General features: G+C 38.1%; 3 protein-coding genes across 3 annotated transcripts; all 3 read left to right on the plus strand.

Moving 5' to 3' along the window:
• The first annotated feature begins 10,718 nt into the window (after nucleotides 1–10,718).
• On the plus strand, nucleotides 10,719–11,489 carry LOC147489871 (uncharacterized). Its single transcript, XM_086574755.1, has one exon. It carries the CDS (start codon nucleotides 10,719–10,721, stop codon nucleotides 11,487–11,489), a length of 771 nt encoding a protein of 256 aa, XP_086430881.1.
• Nucleotides 11,490–13,252: 1,763 nt separating this feature from the next.
• LOC147489872 (uncharacterized) lies at nucleotides 13,253–13,726 on the plus strand. The gene has a single exon (XM_086574756.1). It carries the CDS (start codon nucleotides 13,253–13,255, stop codon nucleotides 13,724–13,726), a length of 474 nt encoding a protein of 157 aa, XP_086430882.1.
• Nucleotides 13,727–14,397: 671 nt separating this feature from the next.
• LOC147489873 (uncharacterized) lies at nucleotides 14,398–14,865 on the plus strand. Its single transcript, XM_086574757.1, has one exon. It carries the CDS (start codon nucleotides 14,398–14,400, stop codon nucleotides 14,863–14,865), a length of 468 nt encoding a protein of 155 aa, XP_086430883.1.
• The last annotated feature ends 1,610 nt before the right edge of the window (nucleotides 14,866–16,475 follow it).

Genomic DNA, 16,475 nt, shown 5'->3' on the forward strand with positions numbered 1-16,475 from the left:
GGACCAACTACCTTCTTCACTCCCCTCCCCCAGATTCATCGTGAGTGAGATTCTTGGTAGCACACCACTTGGTGAAGTGACTGCCTACTCTTTTGATACGTGTAGTAGAGGCATCCTAGTTACGCGCCCAACTGTTCCTCTGAACAGGGTATAGTAAAATATAGACCAAAAGCAAAGTTTTCAAAACTCCATACCTGTAAAAACGAATTTCGATTGCTTGAGCATACATTGCACTGTTTGCGCATGTTAGGATAGTTTTGGGGTCTTGTTAAAAGTGTATGATACTGCGTTCAGCCACTTCTAGTATTAGCAAGAATAAAACTTACACACGTAGGAGAGTTTGTCGCCCTAGACAATCTCTTGTTTCTAGTCATCCATCTCTTAAGATGGCTGACGAAGTAGTACGTGCAAGCTGAAGAGCCTCTCTCCAACTTCTACACACCGTTGCAAGATGGGCCTCCATCTTGTATACGACTCACACCACTTACAACCGATTTTAAGATTCCACCAAATGTGTTCAATCTTCTACCCATCTTCCATGGGTTAGAACACGAGTTACCATACGAGCATCTATGCCGGATATATGAAGTATGTAATACCTTTCATCATCCGAGCATCACCAATGATCAGGTTAAGCTACGAGTGTTTCCTTTCACTCTAGCTGGCAAGAGTCACTCTTGGCTTCTCTCACAGAAGGCCGACTCTTTCGATACATTGGAAAAGGTTGTGTTCTCCTTCATGAAGAAGTACTTTCCGCCCAAGAAAACAGAAGAGATAAGAAGCAAGATACAGTTCTTCAGACAGAGTCCGAGTGAGACATTTTCCAAAGCATGGGATAGATTCTCTGACCTACTCCATTCATGTCCTCACCATAAACTAGAAAAATCAACTCTTGTCCAATGTTTCTTCAAAGGTCTTCTCCCATAACACAAAGTAACCCTCGACATCATGAGTAATGGTAATTTTATTTTTGGATAGAGGTGCAACCGAAGCTTTAACCTTTCTTAAAAACCAAGCTGAAAAGAGTACCCATTGGAGCGACATAAACAATTCCAGAACAGCCTAACCCAGTACATCTAAGGCTAGTGGTATTTTTTAGGTGAAATCATATCCAGAAATCAAAACCCTAAAAGAAACCCTCGCAAAAAAGATAGAAGCCCTCACAACCAAACAAAAATACTAAAACCCTCATCCTATCATGAACATAAATATCTTACCATGCAATTTTTGTCTAAGCTTAAATCATATAGATGCCACCTGTCCCTTAATCACAAACCTATTATCATTTCAGCCAGAAGAAGTATGTGCTTTCAATGTACCAAATGCACCATAGAGACAACATCCAAACTTCTCATGGACCAACATTCCACAAAACCAAACTCCACCAGGTTTCAACAAACCAACAAATACCTTCAGACAAGGACAAGGTACCTATAACAATCAGAACAGAGCATTGGTTCCATCCCAATTTAACCAGTATCAAAACCAACCTATCAACAACCAAAGAGACCTAGTTCCCGTTACCCCATTAACTAGTGTCCAAATAAATAAACCCACTGAAATAATGTTATCTGTCATGCAACAGAAAACCCAAATCCTAGCATCCATGCAACAATCTCTGAACTTGTTAGCCTAAGATAAAATCCAAAAAGGTGTGTTCCCAGGTCAAGCTATTCCTAATACTAAACCAACAAACACAGCCTTTGAAGCAACAAGTGATGTGAACGAAGCTGGAGCGCTAAAAACTCTTTCTTAATCATCCCATCTACAAGGATTTACTCATATTGTTCCGATGTATCCCTTTCCTTTCCATTCCATCTTTCGCTTTCATGGGATACATCAATAAGGTAACCGGACCTCTCCACTTGAAGGGTGTGGTTGTAAGTGTCGGAGCCTTGAGTCCACAATATATCTTGTGCATTCCACGTTTGCACTTTTACTCGTCGTTTGAGTAGTGTACCCCTATGGAGCAAGTATATAATTTTTCTTTTCTTTATTTTACACTTCTTTTTAGAATAATTTTTCTATTCCTGTCAGTTACAATTCCTGTCTTTATTTTCACTTCCCTGTTTCCTATTTTTACACAAGCATTTTTCTTTCAATCTTCACTTTTGATGCTGAGTAGTCTTTCATCTACAAAGAAGAGATGTGAAACAAAGCAGAGGGCGATGGGGATTGAGTGAAGGTGTCTTATGGTTGCCTCTCATGGTTGTTTAGCATGTCTCGTCTTTCATAGGCATGTCATACCATGGGATGGTTAGCAACTGGAGCCCTTGATTTCAAAAACTTTTTACTTCTATGGGTGATTTCTAATTGTTTCGAGCTTCGTCTTTCTCTCTGGTTGGAATGGCTTTAACTAGGGCTAACTAGAGAGTAGGAGAGGAGAGACTAGATTATCTAGAAATAGAGCTAGTCCTCTTCACTAGATTTGCCTACTTGCAAAATTAGAGGTGGAAGATTTAGGGAGGCCAAACCATGGGATGGTTATCAATTAGAATCACTTAATTTCAAGTACCTTCTATTGGGATGATCACTTTCGTCATAGTGATTTTTCTTAGTAGTTTTATAGTTTATATTGTTTGGTCATAGTAATTTAGGAACATAAAAACCAAAAAGCTAAAAACAAATGTTTCTTTCTTTCTTTAATAAAATTGTTGTTTTCACCGTGCTTATAGTAGATGATTCTCGATACATCAATAGTTAAGTGATTTTTCAAAACGGGCAATGGATTCCACATAGACCAACCCTTAGAAGTACGCAATCTCCATTCTTCTAAGGGCGGTTTGAGGATCAGTTATGTGTTACTAAGGGTCGCCTATATCACCGAGCTATTCGCCCGGGTCAGGACATTCCATGTCTTGCACAGTAAATCCCCCTACTCATATAACTGAAGCCATAGTCTGACTAGATTGGGTTCAATAAAGAGCCGACATGAAAGTTGCCTAAGATCACCAGTTATGGTTCGTTTTCAAGAAATTAGCGTTAAGAATCACGGCTATTGAGTACGAGTATCTTAAAATATCTTTCCATAATTTTCAAAACTAGAGGATATAAAAATGAAAATTATACGCCCCGGAGTAACCAAAATGATACCGGATCCACGTATAATTTTATCTTCTTGTCAAAACCTCTATATGGTTAGAGATACCTTTAGATTGAGAAAAACAATTATTCAAACACACACACACACACACACACACACACACACACACACACACATTTTATATGTGTCTGTATAGATAGTTGTTTACATACTTTACATTTTGCACTTTTTTATTTCTTCAATCGTAGTGTAATCATAATCATGCATCCATGTTAGATCTTCTGCATTATATATGTCTTCAAAAATACAAAAACCAAAAAAAAAATTATATTAGAATAAATATCCCTAGTATAATAAACCATGTATTCTCATTCGATCTATATCAAACAACCCACGCCCCAAACTTATTTGGGGGTGACATATTTTCATCATGAGGAATAGAATACAGGTGTATCACCATTTTTGCTTATGTTTCTATGGTAATCTCTTTCCTTATATATTCATACTTTGAGGACAAGTATAGTTCTATCATAGAGTTGGTATAATAACATTTTGCAAAAACTATGTATTTTCTATATAGTATATAGTATAGTATATTTCTTCTTTTCTAAAAAAAATCGAAAAAGACCAAAAATATTTTTCCGTTTAGTATTAAAAAGTCTTATTTCCTTTTTCTAGGATAAATAAAAAGTTTAGAAGTCTCATTATAGCAACAAAATAAGGACTTGTTCTTCGTACTTAGACTAATATACATACAATATAGTTTCTGCATCTTTTCATGAATGGCATGCATCAGCATTTGTTTGTATATAGCAGTGAGTTTCCGAAGTCAATGTTAGAACAATTAAGTTCCATATCCTGTGAGAATCTAGCCAAAAGCCTTATCTGAATGATTATTGAGTGATGACACAAAGGATGTCCGGATAGAAAAACCACACGTCCACTTGCTTGATCACCATGCCATATCCTATGAGGGAATTTAAGCTCTTTTTGGATCAATATAGCCAAATAAATGTTAAAACCCCAAAAAGATAGTTTTCTTCTAGTTACCCCTCTTGAGCCTTCACCCTTTCTAAAAGCCTTTTTATTATTCTTCACCAAAAATTCCTAACCCATCACAACACACAATAAAAAGCTTACCCAGCTGATGAGTTAAGAATTGGATGGTTATCAAAAAAAAGAGAAGAGAATACCTTGTACAAAAATAGAATAGTTATTTGCTTCCAAAAAAAAAAAAAAAGACCCATTAAAAACCAAAACTCTAAAAATCCAAAGGAGTAAAAAATCGAATCTCCCAAAAGTTCAAAATCAAGAGGAGACGATATCAAAAACAAAAAAAATCAAAAGAAAAGTTAGAACTCCCAAAATTCAAAATCATGTGGAGTCACAAAGCCAAATGGCTAAAAGAATGTATCATAATTTGGAAGTAAACTAACAAAATGAGGTTCTTCTCTGGTTACAAGTATCTTGAAGACCCAGTTTCCCGACTTATCATATTTTGTTTTTCCCTTCTATTTTCTTTCTAAACCATCACCCTAGCCCCTTAACTCCTAATAAAAAACATCTAGCTCGATTAGGAATAGGATGGTGTGATAGTAAGTGGCAAGCGTGATCAATCGACCCCGGTTTCTTTGGACGTCATCTGAGTATGCGAGAAATATTAGTGCCCATTGCACTTGAGAGAACGAACCTTGAGTGAATCTATCAGAGAGTTGTGATTGCAACACACCCCTGTGAGAACCCACCTTAAGGAAGCTATCCAAAAGCCTCGGAAACAACTCTGCTTTTGCGTTTCATTGCTCATGTTTTGTACAATTATCTTTAGATGCTTAAATTATTATACATTTGTTATTCTGAGTTCAAAGGAGCTTGTCCTTATTCACCGCTAATGAGATGTATGAACTTTTGAGAATAAATAAGGAAACAAGACCCTTTGTACTAAATAGAAGAAGTTTGTGAGTACGTTCACTGGAAAACTCTCATGAGGCTTAAAACTCGTCCACTAGGGAATTCCTAGTGGTTTAAGTCCTTGTTGCATATGGTCAATGCAATCGCACTCTGCAAAACGAGATTAATATAACGTATAATAAATCACTCAAATGTGCATTTTATTTGGAGGTGGTGATTAGCTCCCAAATGTGCATTTTATTACCTGTATATTGCTGCATTACAGTCCTTCTTACGCTTAACGAAAAGACAATTTATAGCTTTTACTGCCTTTTTCAAGTTAAGGAGTATTTCAGACCACTTATCATAAAAGTTGCGTCCTAATACCAAAAGGAACATTAATCACGCTTATTATATATGAAGACTAGTAGCTACTATGGAAAAATACTGAAAAAGTCAAAGTCAACCGGTCAAAGTCAACAATCAAAGTCCTCAATTTAGAAGACCAAAGATGGAGGCCCTTATTTCAAATTATAAAGACTTATTCCTAAACCTATCTTGGTCAAGAAGGCACCAAAAAGCAAAAGCAAAAGTGAAAGGGGTGAGGTCTCTAGTTTATAATGGATGAGGGCAAATCTGTAAATGGCAAAAGTAGGGGTATATAAACAAAAAGCAAGGGAGAGAGAACTCATCCATTGTCTTAGGATCCAAACCATTTGGTTTGTTTATTTTTTTGTCTTGTTTTTCAATTCATGTCTTTAATTTCTTATTGTTTTATTTTATTTCAATCAACTTGTTATTTCCTTTTTTTTATTTCAATCAAACTTGTTATTTGTTCTTTGTTTTAATCTTCAATCTTGTTTGTTGATTTTATTTCAATGTTTTAATCAATCTTCTTTTCATGTTGTCAAGTCATTTCAATCAAACAATCAAGCTTTCAAGTTCATTAGCTTAGTACCATTCTAATATTCAAGAGTCTACCTTTTTTTCTTCATATCTCCCTCACTAAAACTCTAAACAATTTAGGATGAACCTCAACTCTTAATCTAAACTCTTTTGAAGTATACTCAATACAATATTAAAGCTTCACTAGTGTTCTTTACTTTTCTTCTAATAGTGTAGTTATTTATAATTAGGGAAGTATTCTTTGTGTTGCCCTAGAAGGGGCAGCTCAGGGAGTGGCTACCCAGGAAAAATATTATTTGTGTTTGCCTTAAATGGTGATTCATTGAATGGCTGCCTAATTGGGAAGTACTCCTTGATGTTACTCTCGGTAATACACTAAATGGATGCCTGATGATAAAAGGTAAAACAATAGTTTTACCTACAAATACAATTATGACAAGGTAAGTAAAACTAAAGCTTGTTTACGCTGGTTATCAAAGTTTTCTACTCTCGATGCTATTGCAATATAGTTGGAATAGAATATTCGTTGCACTCCTAGTTCTTTAGAATTCTAAGTTAACTATGATTATCAGTCTATCAAGGTCAATGAGAGTAACGACAGAATTATACTATGATGGGAAATTACTAATCAATATGCAAATAACGAAATGACGGAATTCAAATACTAACTTGACAATAGATAATGAATTAGGGGAATTTGATTCAACCTTGATTCGACTTAATCAACTAACAAAGAAATGTCGTAATCCAAATTTCAAATGCTTTCGCATAACAAACTGGTATTTCTAATCCCTAATTATTCATGGCAATCTCTACCAAATAATAACTTGCATGTGAAGCAATCAAACCCATTCTCATGGTGAACTAATTACTTTCTAGAATTGAATAGATTATCACGACGATTTCTAAGCTCACAAAATCAAGTTTCATCAAGGCTTCCTCAAACCCCTCTAATTGAGATTTTAGCCTTGACTCATTAAACTATCATTTCTATATGAATTTCAGTAAGACATGATATAAAGTTTATAAATTTACCATATTAATCTAATCAAGAATTCAAAACTAAATTAACAACTAAGAAATTATTAATAACTACATGATTGAAATTAGATCTAAGTGATTTAATAATTAAAACTAGATTATGAGTAACAAACTAACTTTGTTGATCTAATGACATAAAAGAGTATTGAATCAACAACTGAATTAAAAACAAGTAAATAAAACTAATTAATGGAGTCTAAGCTAATTTATTTTCTAATCTAGGTCTCGCTAATTAGTCCGCCTCATTTCCTTCCTTCAAGAAGAGAAAGAGATCCCCAATTTTGTGCATGGGCCTGGAGCCATGTTTTGGACTGGAAAATCAAGCCCAAAACCCAATTTCTTCAATCCATAGAGGTCTTTTCAGCTGGATTTGACTTTAACTGACTTTTTGTCCACTTCTACTCCTCTGATTGGGTTGTGGTTTGAACCATTGGAAAACTCTTTCCAAGACGGTCGTTTTGACATAAGGTAGGCCCAATTCTGAGGTCTGAGTCCAAAGATACGGTCTTCGGAAGTTCTGCTAATTTTTGTGCTATGTTTCTGCCCTCGTTGACTTTGACTTTTTTTTTTTTTTTTTTTTTGCTAAAAGTTAATTGATTAAAAGAATAAATTGAAAAGATACAAAGAAAAGAATAAGAAGAGAAAAGTTGTCTAGTGTGAGTAACATCATATGTGTACCCACCTATTACAGCCCAAAATCAATAAGAGAAGCGAAAATAGGTAGTGAAATGGTTCTCCAGGTTTCTCATGAAAGGAGGCCTTGTGTCCCACCATTTACTTTCCCCCCTTTGTAGTGTCGCTCCATGTCTCGAACAACTGTCCGCTCCTAAGTTAGTTTCTCGCCATGTTGCAGTTACATTTATCCATGTGGCTTTCTCTTTTAGATGCCTCCATTTAGTTCTAACTTTCCAATGTACTATGTCCTCTTGAAAGGCTTTAACCACTGAGGAAGAATCTGATTCAACCCATATATATTTCCAGTCCAAGTCCAAAGCTCTCTGAATTCCTTCAATAGGCTTTTCAGCTTTGACTAGGCTTTAAATAGGCTTTTTCTCCTTGAATCTTGGCCTTTAATCATAGAACTTCTTAGCAACCAACTTTTGTTCCTTTATCTCGCAAAAGTGACATATTTCTATGCATAATTGACTCCAATGCCTGAAATACATAAAATCATGTAATCAGCATTAATTCTTATTTATTACTCGCATAATTGGTCTAAAAGTATTATTATTAAGGGGTTAAAACTACATTTTTGGGCTCTTATCAAACCACCCTCAACCAGCATTTTTCTTGTCCTCAAGCAAATATGAGAAATTAGAATAAGTGACCAAAAATGGAGTTCTAACTAATCTCGTTTTGCTGAGTGCGATTGCATTGACCATATGCAACAAGGCCTTAAACCACTAGAAATTCCCTAGTGGACGAGTTATAGCCTCGTGAGAGTTTTCCAGTGAAGTTACTCACAAACTTCATCTATACTACAACGACTAAGAAATAAATCCATTGTTTCCTTATTTATGTCTCAATAATCTATACATCTCACTAGCAATGAATACAGAATAATCAAGTCGAAACCTAAGCTAATATATGCATAATAATCAATCATCTACGAAGAAGCATATATACAATGTGTAATACTATGAAATGCACTAACAGGTCCATTTTTGAAAACTCATAATAGCGTCCTTAAGTAGGTCCTCACATAAATGTCAAGACAAAAACCACTCTGATTTTTCCGCTCAAGTTTCGCTACTCCAGTGTGCAGTGGGCACACTTTACCTTAAAATCTCAATGATACACAAGGAAGCCAAAGTCGATCAAACACATCTGTCACTTATTATCACACTAACATATTCCTAATTGAGCTAGAGATCTTTATTAGGTGTTGCGGGGATTAGGAGATGGTTTAAGAATGAAGAAAATAGATATTCAAAAAGGACAAGTTTGAGTTAATAGGGTTTTCATATTATGTAACTAGAAAAACCCTTGTTCTTTTGCTTCTACACTTTGTTTCCATCTTTAGCCTTTTTATTTTGGCTTTTTGACTCCTTTTATTCTATTTTTGGAGTTTTTATTTTGTTTCTATTTTTATTTTTCTTTTCTTTTCTTTGGATGGAAACTTTTTTTCTTTTTCTTTTCTGAAGCAACTAACTAATTTTTGTTTACATTAAAGGGAGACCAGGAGTAACTTAATGATATCCTGATTCCTGATCCGATGCACCAATTATTACTTAGAATGGTAATTTTTGGTTGGTAATAGATTCTTATCTCTTTCTTCCCTCCAATTCCTTCCAGTTTAAGCAATATCCGGTTTTTCAAACTCTTGGCTTTGTACTGCTAATTTCCTGTAATTATGGTTAGCGGTCTTAACAATCAAGCTAGTAATACTGTTCCTGTAAGAGATGCTGCTCCATCTTCGTGGAGTGCTTTGTTCCATGGTTCTGGGGTGGTATCGTCTCTCACTCCTTTGAGAAGCTTCTCTCCAATCTTCAATGATGGGGTTGCCATGGTTCCTGACGATCTGGTCGACCAAGGTATCCAGCAATGGGATGACTATTTAGTTGGGTACTTCTTAGATAAGAGGTTGTCTTTCCCATTTGTCAGGGATTTCCTCACTAAGACTTGGAAGCTTAAAGCAAGCTTTGAAATTACAACTGATAAGGAGCTATTTTATTTGAGCTTTACCAGTAATGAAGATCGGCAGATGGTTCTGGAATCGGGGCCGGTGTTTATTGCAGGGAGGATCTTTGTTATTAAGCCGTGGAGTGTTGAGATGGGACTGAGGAGGAGTGTTCTCACCACAGTTCAGTTTGGGTGAAACCGCATGACCTTCCTAAAGAAATGTAGACTTTGGATGGATTATCCTATCTTGCCGGTTTGATAGCAGCTCCAATGTTCATGGATGACGAACGCAAAAAGAAAGAGATGGGCCGTTTGCAAGGGTATGTGTAGAGGTCCCTGTAAACCATAAATACGAACCTACTATTCGGCTTAAGGTGAAAGGACGAGAAGTAGTGGTGGGAGTTGAATATACATGGAAACCATTGTCATGTGAGAAGTGTAACAAGTTTGGTCATTCCACAAGCAGATGTGGGGCTAGAACTGTGAGGAGATGGAATGCTCGAAAAATGGTGAGGGGTGAAACTAGTGGCGTTACTAGATTAGAAACTAATGTTGAAGGGATTGAAAACCAGCGGAATAGCACCAACTTGGGGGCCAACAATCGGATTGGGATATTAGGACCCGCCCTACAGGGAGGATCAAAATAATACTGATGGGTCCTTATTCTCGATTGGGGAAGGAGGAGTGTGTGGGGTTGCTACAGCGCAAGGACTAGATCGATCAATCGGTCTGAATAATGAAAATGCCCTTGGTACTAGTCCTATAACAGGGGAGATGGGTATTACTTCTCCAGTAGCAGTCAATGTGGAGGAGGAGTCAATACCGTAACTGTGGTACCCAGTGGGGGTGAAGTTATAGTACAAAGAGAACCAATTTGGGTATGGGAATAGGTTTCTCTTATTACAAGAGGGGTGAAGAGTCTCGGGAACAACAATGAGATAGTGGTTTATGATGAATCAACAAATGGCGGGAAGCACAATTCCAAGGAGAACAGGCTCTATATGAGCAAATGCCTCGGAGGAAGAAACCATCAATGATGATCTCAAAACGAAAAAGAATTCTTTGATGATGAGCATAGTCCTCAAGACTTAGCCCTACTTCCTTTGCAAGTGATAACAAGGGCTCAGTTTAAGCAGCAACAGAATCCACAAAATTTCATCAACAAAGGGAAGGGTAAGAACAAGGGTTCTGGGAGGAAGGGGAAACATAAACGGTAGCCATGTCGAAGCTCGCTGTTTGGAATGTAAGAGGCCTTAATGACCTCAATAAAGCTAGTTACCTGAATAAATTTAGAAGGGTGAATAATTTATGTCTTTTTGCTATGGTGGAGACGAAAGTTAGAATAGAGAAGTTTCAGCTTATCAGTAGTCTCTGTTGTCCTTCGTGGCCTTTTGTAAACAACTACAGTAGCAGTGACAATGGCAGAATCTGGATATCATGGGATCCGGGGGTTATAGCACTATCGAAAATAAAGGAGACTGAGCAACTTATACATTGTAAGATTGATCTGCTCCCTTCTCTGAAAACTTTCTTTTTTACTGTGATATATGCAAGTAACAATAGTGCAGATAGAACGAGGCTATGGGCTGAAATTTGCAATATTCACAATGGCACTCAAGGAGAGTGGTGCGTTGCAGGAGACTTCAATAATGTTCTTTATTCGTTTGAACGGATTGGTGGTGAAGCGGTGCACCCTAGGGAAACCACCCCTTTCAGGGATTGTCTTGTCACATCTGAGCTGTATGATCTCAAAGCTATTGGAGCGTTCTATACATGGACCAATTTTGATAGGAAGTGGTCTAAAATTGATCGATGTTTGGTGAATAGTGCCTGGAGTACTACATTCTCCTACTCTTATGTAGAATACCTGCCCTCGGGTACTTCAGATCACTCTCCGATAGTTATCACTATCATCAGCGAGTTGCCGCTAGTCCTCCTTTCGAGGTTTAGTAACTTTTGGATCCTCCATCCGAGTTCTTTGGCCTTTTGAAATGTTGGAGGGTGCAAGTGAATGGCAGCCCTCTTCTTCTCCGACGCCTAAAAGCTCAAATTGTTGAAAAGCAAGTTGAAAAGCCTGGGCAAAATTCTTACCTTTCGGACTTAACTAAGCAGATCGAGGGCTGCTAGGAAGGAACTCAAGTATATATCTGAGAGAGCCAAAGCAAAGTAATCCAATGGATGCTCTACTATGCACTAGGAAAAAGAGGCACGGTCAACACTCGCCTTATCATCATGGAAGGAGAGGATCTCAGGCACCGTACTCGATGTGACTGGATGAAATATGGAGATAAATGTAATGAGTTTTTCCATAAGATGATTAAAGAGAGAAAAGGTCGTAATTTGATCTGGGCTCTTAATGATGATACTGGTACTAGAAGGGAAGGGCATGAAGAAGTCTCCGCAGCCTTTGTTGACTACTATAAGACCTTATTGGGACAACCGTCCCCAGCTAGATGTGATCCTGAATACCTTGAGAGGCTGCACTTTTCTAGGGTTCTGTCCCCAGATGAAGCAGAGACATTGATACAGGAGTTTATAGAGGCCGAGATTCAACAAGCTCTGTTTGAGATGGAGGATAATAAGGCCCCAGGACCTGATGGGTTCAATGCATTTTTCTTTAAGAAGAACTGGCAATGGGTGAAAGATGAGTTTGTTCAAGCTATTCTTTCTATCTTCTCTCTTCAGTCTGTGCATAGAGGAGTGAACTCAACTCACTTGTGTCTCATCCCGAAATGTGCAACACCATCCAGGGTGGAAGAGTTCCGACCGATAGCTTGCTGCAATGTTCTCTATAAGTGTGTCTCCAAAATGCTCACTAATCGAATGAAGCTATTTATGCCTGATATCATCTCCATGCAACAATCTGCCTTTATTCCGGGCAGATCCATTCAGGATAACCTCTTACTAGCTCATGAACTTATTAGAGGATACACAAGGGCTCATGGGACTAAACGATGCTCTATCAAGATTGATATTACCAAAGCATATGATACCGTGAGCTGGCAAACTATTGAGATGGTGATGGCAAGGTTTAGATTCCCAGATAAGTTCATTGTGTGGACGAAAATGTGCTACTCCTCACCGTATTTCTCCATTTTAGTAAATGGAACACCTCAAGGTTATTTTCTTTGGTGCTAGAGGTCTTCGCCAAGAGGGATCCACTTTCGCCTTATCTGTTTGTCTTAGTAATGGAAGTGCTCAGTGGCATGTTGAGGAATAAGGTGGCAGTGAAGGAATATTCTTACCATTCTAAATGTAAGAAATTGAGCATTACACATCTTAGCTTTGCAAACGACATCTTGCTGTTTTGTAAAGGTGATCCCAACACGGTTCAATTTGTGAAGAATACCATTGAGGAGTTCTCGCATGATGTAATCGGTTCGAAGTTGAGTAGTCGAGAAGACTACACCGCTATGCGGGTAGTATGAGTCAGCATGAAGCCCAGGAGTTAGCGGATATAATGGAAGTGCAACTAGTCCAGCCACCGGTAACATACTTAGGCCTTCCCCTCACCGCTTCTAGAATGGGAATTAAGGAGTGCGTTGATAGAAATAGAAATGGTGACAAAGAGGATAGCAAATTGGAAGAATAAGTCTCTAACACATCTTTGGAAGGCTCCAATTGATACAATCTGTCCTTTCCTCTCTTCATGTCTACTGGGCGAGAACCTTCATCCTACCCCAGAGAACTTTGAAGGACATCGCAAAGATTTGCAATAGATTCCTTTGGTCAGGGCCAGATATGAACTCCAAAATGCATCATGCAAGTCACGCTACTCTCAGACTTGGTAAAGATCAGGGAGGCTTGGGCATTGTGGATCCGAAGACATGGAATAAGGCTGCCTATTGTGGACTAGTTTTCAAAATTGCGAGCTATGAAGACTCCTTATGGGTTCAGTGGACAGTTGAAAATCATATCCGAAACCAACACTTTTGGACTATGAAAGTACCGACCGATGCCTCGTGGGTCTGGAGAAATGTCTTGAAGCACAGGGGAGCAACTCAAAAGTTTGTAAGGCATCAGTTAGCGAAGGGTGGGCAGACCTATGTCTGGCATGATCCGTGGTGTCATGACGCACCATTAATTCAGTGGGCAGAAGCAGTTCAACTACTTCATGTTCCGGATAATGCGCTTGTGAGTGAGCTTATTACGAGATGGGAGATGGAACCGGATCATTACCGGTTGCCCGACGGTGAGCTCAAGAGGAAAATAGAAGGAACGATTTGAACCCCTCTCTCTAGACCAAGTAATTTGGGACGCCAACAAGATCGGGTAGATTCACCATCCGGTCAAGATACCGTGCTCTTAAGCAGATCCGAAACAAGGTGAAGTGGTACAGGTTGATATGGGGCAGGCTTGTTCTTCCGAAACATTCGTTTACAGGGTGGCAGCTCTTTGCAAATGCATTACCGACTCAGGACAGGTTGGTTAAGAGGAAGGTATTAACCCAGTCGAATTGCTATTTTTGCAACACCTCAAGAGAGCATTCGAAACATTTGTTTTTTGATTGCCAGTTTACAAGAGGAGTGTGGGCAAAAGTGAAGAGGTGGATGGGTTTGAGCTGTTGTGTTAGAGCGTCAACCTCTGAATGGTACAGATTGTTATGGCTATGTCGTCCTGCTACTATGGAAGCTGAAATTATAAAAGCTATTGTTTTTGCAAGCTTTACTTATCCGAGAGAAAGGAATGCGAGGAGATTTCAGCAACAACAACGTACTGAAGAGCAAGTTTTCAGCAGAGTGCAAAAGGAGATGAAGATATATCTACAAACTGTGTTGAAGGAAGTTCCAGAGACTGTAGCAGCTAGATTACTGATTGACAGAATCGGTATACAAGTCTCCTTTACACAAACGAACCCCAGCTAGTGCTCGTGGCTTAGGCCTAAACTAGGTGAGCTAATGATAAATACTGATGGGTCGGTTACCGAGGACTCAAATGGATTTGGGGGAGTGATTAGAGATGAAACAGGGGCAGTGAAACCGGCATTCGCGAGCAGTTCTACTAAGAAGTCGGTTATGACACGGGAGCTTTTAGCCATTGAAACCGGTATGAAGGGTGCGGTAGACATTGACTATACAAGAGTAACTACTCGTCGACTTACAAGTGCTATTCGGGCGATCATAGGCAAAGAGGAACCCCCTTGGTACTGCCTTAATATCGTCGCTTCCATTATTGCTTTGAAAGATCAATTCGAAGTAGCGGAGTTCAAACATGTTTATAGGGAGACCAATCGGGTAGCTGACTTTTTGTCAAAGCTATGTAATGTTTTACATGACTCATTGCTGTTTTTCCTACCTCCTTTGGATGGTGATCTATCTAAACTTGTAATGGAGGATGCGCAAGATAGAATGTATATGAGATTATGATTAATACAGGTTTGAAGTCTGCGAACCTTAGCAAAAAAAAAATTTTTTTTGTTTACATTAATGTGTTTTCTTTTTTCTTTTCTTCACTCATCCTATTCTCAAACTCATTCTAAAATGGGTAAGTTGATTTTTTTATTTTGTTTTGTTTTTGTAAAAGGGTAAAGGAATTGTGGTTTATGAAAGGCTAAAGAAAGACTCAGAGGGGCGACTAACGGAAAATAATTTCATAAGGTTTGAATTTCTGGCTATATCGATCCAAAAAAGGCCTAAATTCTCGCTTAGGATATGATATAATAATCAAGCAAGTGGACGTGTGATTTCTCTATCCGGATTTTACTTCTCCCTTGTGTTATTTCTCAAATATTTCACTCGTATAAGGCTTTAGACTATATTCTCACAGGATTTGTAGAATAAGTACCCTAGCCTAGATTTCAGAAATTTACTGCCAAACAATCATATATACTTATGTAATATATTTATAGATAGATGCAAAGATTATTACCTACATATTAACCTAAGTTTCTAAAAACTATTATAATGCAAAAACTAACGTGAGACTTCTAGATTATTAAGAGCATAGAGAAAGAAAACAATACCAATATTCCTAAGTGTATAGCATAACATTTTATTTTTTATTTTTTTGAAATTTATGAAATTTTAACTTGAAAACAAGTGCATATTGTACCTATCTATATCCTAACAGATGCCTTAATTACACGTGTTTCTATGCCACCCCCAAACAAGAAGCATATTTTGTCCTCAAAGTATTAAAATAAAAAGGGTAGAAAAATACCATGGAAACGCGTAAAATTCTGGAACATCTGCAAAACAAGGTTAAAACATACTAATATAGAAAAAGAAAAATAGACGCAACTCTATATGAGTTCCACCCGTTATGGGGTTAACAAGAATCAAATTGCTTGGGACATAAGCAAACATGAACTGAAACTAAAAAAACTTACCTTATCTCCATCGTTTAAGCATCATCATCATCCTCTTCATAGGACCAAGGCTCTTTTGCGTCCTGCCACGCTATAATAACTTGCCAAGCCCTTCGCCGTGTGTCATCCACCTGTGCTAACCTGTCTAGTGTTACTCAGTCTGATGGGGTGTAAAGAGCAACCAAATAAGATTGCACGTGCCATCCCAGCCAAGTCATAACTCGAAATGAACGAACCACGCAATTGGTGGGTCTCATGACTTCAACCCTTTTCCAATCCGTGAACTGGGTACAGAATACAGGTAAACAACCACGCATGATACGGCAAACCAAAACAGGCATAAGAAGATACTTATGCCTCATGTTATGGGCTCTCTTTAGACTAGCCACTAAAACTCTGGGAATGTCATATAGGCGACGTCCCCGCCTAAAAAGCAAGGAAAACGCGTCATCGCCAGTACTATTTGAAGTAAACTGCCACTCCCCTAAAATATTCATCAGGATGAATAACATGGTGGTGCCTACATTCAGGGACAGGCTACCAAGGGCTATGTTATATCGCCTTTGGTCCATTATACGAAACACCCCTCCCCCATAATACTTGTGGAAATATGCATAGTCAAATAGGTATGCATTATCAGTCATTTATCCCCTCGTGTGTGTAGGATTA

The sequence above is a fragment of the Coptis chinensis genome, chromosome 7, assembly GCF_015680905.1.
Source record: "Coptis chinensis isolate HL-2020 chromosome 7, ASM1568090v1, whole genome shotgun sequence".
In the NCBI taxonomy this organism is placed as follows: domain Eukaryota; kingdom Viridiplantae; phylum Streptophyta; class Magnoliopsida; order Ranunculales; family Ranunculaceae; genus Coptis; species Coptis chinensis.

Coding starts and splice junctions, on each gene's coding strand:
- LOC147489872 (XM_086574756.1), top strand. CDS start 13,253: ATGCATCATGCAAGTCACGCTACTCTCAGACTTGGTAAAGATCAGGGA.
- LOC147489873 (XM_086574757.1), top strand. CDS start 14,398: ATGATAAATACTGATGGGTCGGTTACCGAGGACTCAAATGGATTTGGG.
- LOC147489871 (XM_086574755.1), top strand. CDS start 10,719: ATGTCGAAGCTCGCTGTTTGGAATGTAAGAGGCCTTAATGACCTCAAT.